Below are 9597 nucleotides of genomic sequence, written 5' to 3'. Positions count from 1 at the left end.
TTTCATCTTCCATTTTTGCAATCAACAAAATGAAAAAGTGGCTGTCCACTTTCCTCATGTTTGACTTTGATCATTGAGTTAGAGATCAACAATGGCCTAAATTTCACCAATGGAGACAAATGAAGGCTCAGTCAAATGTCCTGGTCTACAGAGAAGATATCCTTACTCTGCCGAATGGAGCTGATCCATGGGCCAGGAATTCCATCACCCAACATCCTTACAACAAATCTTGACAATCAAAGAAAAAATGCATATCCATCTGTCCAAACAGATCCTGTGCTGATATATGGAAGTAAACCAGCAAAGTCTTGATGTTCAAGCATAATATCAAGACCTCTGTGAAGAAATCCCACAGTATAATGAAAAAATAGGGTCAACCACACCACTCTCCTCTGGCCACTCTGAACCAGTTTCTAGATCACAGATGGTCCTCTGCAGTCTGGAGACCTTCAAACTCAAATCCCGACTGAAGACAGTCATACTCACCTTGAGTGGTTCTAAATGATGAGTTTGTTTGTGTGTGCGTGCATGTACGTGTGTGTTCATCTTCTTGAAAGCACAATTTCATGACCCCCTGCCTTGCTGTACCACCGGTCCATTTTAGACTCAGGAAGTCTGTAGATGCATATTATCTATAATTTAATGAATGTAGTATTCATTCATGATAATCAGTTTTATTTGTTGAGTGTGTACAGTGGAACCATTCATGTTAGTGCCATGGAAATGAAAGAAACCCATTTTTAAAACTATTGAAAGGTAGTTATGTTTAACCTGCAGGCAACAGGAAGGTTAAATATTCACAAATACTTCAAGCAACACAGTTCGAAAATCAGCAAAGGCATAGCAATGAATAAAAGTCCACACGTGGATAAGTATGCCAATGCGCTCATGTTTTTATTGCACAACAATGTATCGTCTTTTTACGAACGCTTAAACGACATTGCCACTGACTGACAGACCAGCTTATTGAGAGAGACCAGGGTGTGGCTCTGTGTTCCAAGCCAGAAGAGGTGGTGGACAAGACAGCCTTTTGGACGCAGGCTCAAATCAGCCTCGCGCTCTCACTGCAAGTTGTGCATCTCAGTCTGAAAGGGCTGGAGAGCAACAAGTATGACCAGCAACCCAAGAATCCCCTTGATCCTTTGAGATCAATTTGGAAGGTTGCAGTTTGGGCTGGGAGCTGATTTGAGTCTGGGTTGCAGACATCAACATAGACAGAACTAGCAGTCTGGAATGCTTAAATCTTTTTCTTAAAAGCAAAAGCCGAGCACAACCTGAGATGGTTGCAGACTGACCTCCGGAGAGAGGTCACATGCTGTGTCAGATATCTGTGCTGTTGTCTACATGGTGCTGGTAAAGTGTGTCTAGATGCCCACACCGAGCTATGCTACTAAGTCTAGGTGGTAGAGTAATTTCTAGGAGCATTACAGTGTTGATGTTTTTATTTTGAGCAAGTGGAATTATGATCATGTGAGACTTTCCAGCTTGTGCTGGCATCTGTCCTAAACCCCTAAATGGCATTATATTCTCAAGTGGGACCGACATTATAGAAGGAAAGGCACAGGAACACACACACGCACACACAAACTCAAGCACACAATACAGAGAGTCCTGAAGCAGAGAGAAGGCTTAGGTAAGCTAAGCAGGCTACAGTAGCTACGACATAAAGTTTCAGACTAAATAAAATAATTGTACAGTAGTTGGTACACAACAGTGTCTGAATTTGAAGGTCCCACTAAGAATTGCACACAGAAGAAAATTACAAGCATGCAAGCATGCCATAGGCAGTCAGGCTAGTGACTGCTGAAGCTTGTGAGCCAAATTCAGCCTTGTTAATGGAGTTTAAAGACCTGTGCAACAATATGGTCTGAGGAAGATTTTCAAGCATGTGCACAGTCTAGTTTTGTTTCTGTATTTATAGTGTGGGCATCTCCACCGTTTCATTTATCATTTCCTTTGTCTCATTTTTGGCACTGTGCAGCAAGCAGGTCATCTAAGCAAACGTCTAGACTGCTGATATCCAGCAAGAAGCCCATTAGAGCTCACCCTCTCTCTGTAGAAAATGTTTCTGTTAGAGCAGGTTGTGGCAAAACACAGCAATGTGCTCCACATCTCTGTGTATACCACATGTACAGAACATGAAAGTACAGAGTACAGCGCGCATGGTGTTGGAAGGCTCAAACCAACATAAATGTGCAATTTTGTGTTTCCCAAATCAGGGAAAATTATATATACTGACATTGTCATTTCAATTCAGCTTCATCTAATGTTTTTACATATATTGCAAGTTGAAAAAAAACACACATATTTGCATTTTTACAGGCACATACATACCACAAAAATAGACTATGTGGAAACTAGATATACTAGGCACAAGGTATATACAGTCCATGTGCATGGGGCACATTGAAAAAACAATAACCCAACAAAATGTAACAAGAAATCAAAGACACTTTTACAAACAAAAATAATACCCTGATTTGCTAACATATCAACACCAAGGCATTCAGTACCCTTAATATCTGGTACAGCAAGAATGAGAGGTTTGAAAATTAGGTACTCTCAATAATTGTCAGTCAGTGTCAAAAATGAATGAGGGATTTCAATCCCACTTCACAGCAAGGTCCAAAAGAAGAACCGTTAGACAATCGCACTTTGAACCCCCCGTCATCAGGCAAATACAGCGCTCTATCACACACACATGCTGGCAGTGGCTGGAAGCCAACTGACTTGAACACACTTGTGGCACAGACACAAAACAGATAACTGACAGAAGTATGCGCTTTACCAGGGCTGTATCAGCCTCATGGCTGAGGGTTAGAACAGAGTGGTAGCGATCAAAATGTCTGGGATGCCATCCTTTGAGTGGGAATGAATTACACACAACGGTATCTTACTGCATGGATGCAATGAAGTAGACACTGTGCCTGATATTGCCTGAAACGTTATCTTATAACTCTCCTTCAGTCTCGCTGTCACTGACTGTGGACTTGTTCAAAAAATATCAGCACAGTCCTGATAGCAGCTTAATAGGGCAAACTCTGGTATTAGCACAAAGGAATAGGGAAGAGGACCAATTGATTGCACTGAAACAGTATTGAAGCACACAACAGCTATTAACTCAAATGGACTCAGTTCATTCACAATCACATTGACATTTTGGTATGTACCTTTCCCATAGGAAAAAAAGCAATACAAAGTTCCTGTGTTGCTGATGGAGCAGGTTGCAGCACTGTGACGCAGGTATGACAAACAAACAAGGTTTAGTGCATGTTGCTGTTCAAACAGAAAAACAAAATGTGGCTACTCGAAGGAACAATGAGCTGGGTTTTCATGCCATACAATGAAGCCCTTGGATAAAAACAATCACCTAATACCTTGTTTAAAGATTTAAAAAGCTCACAGGAAAAGTGATGAAAACAAAAATGACAGCGAGTCATACAAACAAACAGCAATCAAAGGGTTAAAAATCTCCATTCAATCCTTCTGGTTTTCTGAAGCCAATCAAAGTTCAACAGGAATCTTTCAGCATGGTTAAATCAACAAGTTGTTTATGGCAGAATAGACAAGTCTCGATAAATCAATGGGAAGCCACACTGTGGCAATCACTACATCTCTCTGGAAAGTTAGCAAACCTGAGTGAAATGTCCATCACATCGATTGTACAGTTTGGCTCTGGATCGATGCTCCAAAGCTGAAAAAAGTTGTGAGCTGTGTTCCTTTAACACAATAATTCAGCTGCCTATTCTTTGTCCACTTTTGATTCGCTTCCCATCCTTTCACTTTAACCAGACGATAGAACCAGGAGATGTACTGCAACCGTCTTTAGAGAATAGACCACTGACTTTCATTTTAATCACAAAGTCGAAGTGCAACAGAAGGTGCTTCACTGAATGTCCTCAGTTCAAAGTGGTTAGGACTCACTCTCTCACACCTTCTTCAATAAAATAACTGGCAAACATAGAGTGTATCCTCTCGTGTTGGTGCTGGAGATACAGTGTGTATGTATGGGTGTGGGGGATGGAGTAGGGGGATTACATGTCCAATACAGTGACGTTCAACTCAGATAAGTATCAACAAACCTAAAAAGATCACACATTCATATACAGCAATGCCCGCAATCTCATTGCATCATAAAAGCCTCTTAAATTCTCTGTCCCTTTATTTACATGGCAGTTTATCTCTGATTTGCTGTCTTCCTTCTCGTATGGCATACATTCAGTTAAAGAAGGCTTTTAGGTTCAGCAGGATCAGAATGTTTGTAAGAAGTATAATCAAAGCCTGTACTTAGTCCCAAATTTGAACAGCATCATTGCTGTGGATTCAAATGTCAGTCATTGGAGTTTTGGCTGAGTTTTTAGAAAAGAGAGACATTCTTGTCCCATGTTTCCCTCCCCAAACCCTCCCCTCATTCCTCTTACAACTTAACATCTTCCAGTTGGGCTTTTAAAACAACACATTGGAGGGTCTGACTCGCTGAACTCAAAGTGTGTATTCCTCCAATGACTCTGAGCAAATTTTGAGCCAACTGTCCAGTTTGTTTTCAAGAAAACGACACCTGAACGTCACGTCCTTCCCGCAAAACATTTTTGGTTAAGGTAACAACATGGTCATTGGATTACAATACCTCAGTTGAAGCCACAGTAGCTGCTGGATTCTTTAAGTTTTCACAATAAAAATTAAACAAAAGGAAACAGAAATAAGTTCACTTTCCTGTACAGCATATGTATAGATATTTATATTCATATATATTTATATATATAGGCAGGGTAGAGTATTGCAGAATTATATTGCATGTGTTAATCAATAAACCTAGACAAAAACAAGCAAGTATACAGTATGGGTTGTTCACAAATGTTTCCGTTCAGTAAAGCTCAAATTATTTCACCACCTTCGCCTTTAGGATTACAATCAGTACACCAACCAAACAGCTGACCGCCTTCCAGATGTTTCGCCAACGCGAGTCAATGCCGCCGTCAGCACATCGAGCCAATCGCACTTGACAAAGCAGTGTAGACAGTGTGTGAGTCCATTCTCTGAAATTAGAACCGAAATGTACCAACAAACTCACACACACACACACAAACTTACATCCACATATATACATACACACAAACCAAATATATGGCTTCTAACGTTGAATCAAGGCAGTTAAATAAATGGCATTTTCTTTTATGTTCCTTTTTTAGTTGATACAGACACAACCAGACTTTGTGTTCAAGCTCAACTTTGGTTTGGGTAGATACAATGAATATAATATCCCTCCATACTTTTTTCATATTTACAAATCGATGTAAGATCGACCAGCGGTCTAAAACACTATTTTCACTACTATTTTAAACAATATGAAGAGCAATGTATTCTTTTGCTACGATAGCTTATACACTCAAAACACTTGTTGAACGCTTAAAATGTCATTGTCATTTGACCTTAAGTCCCTGATTTTTATTTTTAAGTCCAGCTCCAGCTAGATTGCATTGCATGGATTCTACACAGTATGCAATAGTTACATTAATCATACTTTTCTTCATATCTTTACAGTCATGACAGCAATATACAGTAGGTTTGGAAGCAGAGTGTCAGGGGTGATACTAAGAATAAAGGTGCCAGTCCTGTAGACCAGACCAGTTCAACCTAAAGTTATACTGTACGAGTTCAGTCGTGTCAACACTTCCTCGACGAAGTGCCTTGAGACTTTCAGTTTCTCCTTTCTTTCTGCTGATACCGGCACACGGTGCATCCACTTCGAATTCTGGGTGGCGCTGGCCGTAGCCAATCCTTTAGCAATCTGACAGATCAGCTGGACTGACCTAAAACAAACAGATTTTCCTACAAAAAAGGCCTCTTTCCTGAACTCTACCAGGGTCACAAGTTGGAAGACAGCCGGGATCTGGCAGAGTCTAACTCTGGAAGGCTGACAATTGAATCTTTCTTGGGAGCTCCAGAGTCTGGAGGTCCTGATCCAGCAGCTGCTGCTGCCTCCGTCCCAGCAGGTCCACCGGGAGGAGGTGTAGAGGCAAATGCCACCCTCTGTTGGGCTCCCGCCGATCTCCCCACCCCTGAGGGTCCGGGAAGGTTAGAGTGAGCGGGCTGAGGAGGCTGAGAGGGACCAATGGAGTTGTTGGATGTGCGGGTGGATGGTGGAGGGCTGGGAGCTGCAGAGGCAGCTTGTGTTGTTCCCTCCTGGGGGAGTGAAGGCTGGGAGGCAGACAGAGCCCGAGTATCCTGGCTTAAGCTACCTGTATGAAGGGAATGGGTGCTCTTATGTGAGGCAGGCCTTTGCTGGGTCTGTGTGGGACTGGGTGAATGGTGCTGTACTAGGGACAACTGGGAACCAGAAGGTCCTGCACTTGCCAGATACTGGAAAGTCCGTCCTGATGCTGCAAGTGGGCTTTGGACAGGCGGGCTAGAGATTGCAGATCCAAACGCCCCTCCAAATGCCTGAGGGGGTTGAGACTGTAGAGGAGACATGGAAATCGGGCTGGACATATTCTGCATTACTTGGAATCTTCGCACCATACGAGGAGATTGCAGCGTTCCTGGACCCACCAGTGGACTTGCCATCTGGGGACAAAAGCTCATGGCCACAGCCTGCTGAAGAGTAGCAATAGCTGAGCCAGAGTGCTGCTGGCCAGGGGGAGCAAAGATGCCACCAATGGAAGGTGTCATAGACATAGCCCGCGGCCGCTGCAAGTCCACCAGCTTCACCATCTCACGGTCATATTTGACAATCTCCTGGATCATTTCATTCTCCTGGTTGTTGAAGACTCCGGAGTTGAGATCATGCTGAACCTTGTGCATCAGGATGGAGTTCTTTTTACCTGTAAGAATAAACAAATGGACTGCTGATTAAATATCAACAAACAGAAAGGAGAACAGGACAGAACAGAGAGAATAAAGAGTCCAACAAAGCATGAATATATAGAAATAATAGGATTTGGGAGAAAAGGATGCAGAAGATGGGGTTCGATGAGAGAAGAGGATGCAGAAGACAGGGTTAGATGGAGGCAACTGATTCGCTGTGAAGGGAAAGGCCGAAGAGGAGAGCAGGAGGATTTGGAAAAAGAGTGGAAAAACAATATAATTTATATACACTATGTGATGTCCTTCATACCAGGTACACCCTCTAGTCGAAGTCCTGAGCAGAATGGATGTGTCACCCTGTACTCATCTACTATTACAGGGTCCGGTGTCATTATAAAGAAATGGCAGGATCATTTTTCTGACCATTTCAACATTAATATTCCAGAAGCCTCTCAAAATAACAAAATTTTTTGTGCATATGGGTATGATTTTAGAACATTTTTATTAAAACAGACATGCATGCAAGAGACTTAAAAGTTTCTTAGAATAAGGCTTTACTGTTTTTGTAGCATTGTTTTGCCACTCATTTGAACAGATGTGTTTGCTCTGTACCTATACGGTCTAGACGGTCAATGGCAACAGTCTCAAAGGCTCGTCTCATCATGGGATATTCTTCCAGCACCTCATTGAAATGGTCAACAGACAGAGAGTACAGCCGGCAGTACGTCTCCGCTCGGACACTGGCCGTTCGCCGACCCCTTGTTAATAAGCAGATCTCTGAAACAAGGAAGGAGAATGTCAACATCCTCAAAGCAGCCAGAAATTAAGGCTTGCCAGATGAACCATAAATCATATCCTACCTCCAAAATAGGAGCCATCAGAAAGTTTCATGGCCAGGGTGCCTTTGGTGATGACGCTGCAGACTCCATGCTGAATGAAGTACATTTTCTTTCCAATGGTTCCCTCTCGTATGATGTAATCATGTGGCTGGAATACCTCAAAACGCAGCTTGGTCAGCATAGCCGTCACAAAGTTCGGCTCCGCATTGGCAAACAGCGGCATGGACGCCACTAGCTTGCGGCAGTTGAAATTCACGATTTCCTTTTAAAAAAAGGAGAAGGCTGTTTTTTTGTGTGTATCTATTAAATGTCAAGCTGTGGAACTATGATAGAGGAGAGTATCCTTCAACATGTGTTCCATTCAAGCATCAAAGTTCATCTTATGAGCATACAGTGAAGGAAGTTATGACATAAAGGCTAAAATTAAGGACTGGGATTGAAGTCCACCAGTGCATCATGCTAACAAGCACCAGTTGATGAATATTGTGTGTGTCTTACTTCTCTGAGAGGCTCGCTGAGTTCTCCCAAAATGCTCTCCTCATCAAACATCTTGCCTTGGTACCTGTGCTCGTAATAATCGTGGATTTTCTGTCTGAAGTCGGCAGGCAGCTTGTGGAAGGACATATACTGCTCCACTTGTTTGTACTGATGACAGAAAGCAATGATGCTTTGTTAATACAGTGTACATAAAGTTATTGTTAAGAAACCAGAACCATTACTGCTCGGATTCTACCAAGTACAGTATTGTCCTTGTAGACAGAAAAGCTGTTTCAGAGCTGCAGCTTTATCTCAAGGCTATAAAAAGCATATCAGTGAACCACATTGTCACTCTACTCTCTCATTATGATGAAAATCAAGACCATTTTACTTCAAGTTAATCCCTTTTGCATCATTCCGCCAGAAGTAGAATGCAATAAACTATATTTTCTCAAGGGTTGTATTATCAAATTTGAGGTACATGTACAGCTTCATACTTGTACTGGCCATCATCTCAAGAAGCAGATAAATACGTTTTAATATTTAATATTTAATATTACCTTTCAGGATAATTTTTTTCTACACTTCAACTGAATATTCTGATTTGGCAAATTAAATTTCTTAAAAATCAAGGATTAAATGTCATAGGTTGAAAATTTTGTCCCAGTTCTTGAATTAAAAGAATCATTTCATACCCTCTTGGACTCACTGGAAAAGGCTTTTTAACAAACTTTTAAAAATAGGCTTTGGTTTAGAAATCAGGAAAAATTTACTTTTGGGAGAAACACGGTGAAGAAGACATTGTTGTGTATCAAAGTACCATACCACAAAAAGTACTTCCAAACGTTTTTTAAATGAAGGATGTGAATTTGTCTTCTACCACTTTTTCCTGCTGACGGTAAAGAAGTGAATGTGGATTAGTTCACAGCTGATCCAGTCACTGACAGGACTATAAGGATGTATCCTTTGAATAATGGAAATTAATGTGTTTGAAGCTGTAAGACTACAGTTGACTGGATTGACTCGACAGTAACAAAGACGCAGAATATTAAAAGTTTCATCCTTTAAATAAACTAAAAAAATAAGCAATATAGTTCATAAAAATCTGAATAGATGAGTAATACATTTATAAGAATTTAAAAAAACAGCGATTGACACTGAGAAATATTTATGATGTAATTGGTAAGAGAGAAATGATCAAAAGGTCTTAAAGCACAAGGGATGAGATCATACATGTTCACGTTTACATACATGTGCACAGACTTCTTCACATCAGTAATGTTTGCCTCTTGTGTTTCTTGAACTACATGGTTATCCATACATTCCAATGCCAGTCTGACACAACATGCTACCTCATGATAATGCTCTCTTTATTCTGAACCTGTACTGACACAAAAGAGGCTGTGGTTAATGGAACGGTTATTCATTTTTAGAAGGACAAATTTTCATCAAAAAAGCTCGACAGGGGAAGCAGATT

General features: G+C 41.2%; 1 protein-coding gene across 1 annotated transcript in view; it reads right to left on the bottom strand.

Annotated features, from left to right (window-relative positions):
- Window positions 1–716: 716 nt before the first annotated feature.
- LOC137612827 (potassium/sodium hyperpolarization-activated cyclic nucleotide-gated channel 2-like) overlaps window positions 717–9597 on the bottom strand; it is a 31526-nt gene continuing 22645 nt past the window's right edge. Inside the window, exons 5-8 of the mRNA XM_068341553.1 lie at window positions 8142–8288; window positions 7665–7905; window positions 7417–7581; window positions 717–6821 (exon numbers count right to left, since the gene is read on the bottom strand). Of these exons, the coding sequence (XP_068197654.1) occupies window positions 5866–6821; window positions 7417–7581; window positions 7665–7905; window positions 8142–8288 (1509 nt within the window). The 3' untranslated portion in view covers window positions 717–5865. The remainder of the gene's footprint in view (window positions 6822–7416; window positions 7582–7664; window positions 7906–8141; window positions 8289–9597) is intronic.

Source organism: Antennarius striatus, chromosome 18 (assembly GCF_040054535.1).
Source record: "Antennarius striatus isolate MH-2024 chromosome 18, ASM4005453v1, whole genome shotgun sequence".
Taxonomy (NCBI): domain Eukaryota; kingdom Metazoa; phylum Chordata; class Actinopteri; order Lophiiformes; family Antennariidae; genus Antennarius; species Antennarius striatus.
The sequence above is the reverse complement of the archived record's forward strand: the minus strand, read 5'-3'. Positions and strand labels throughout refer to the sequence as shown.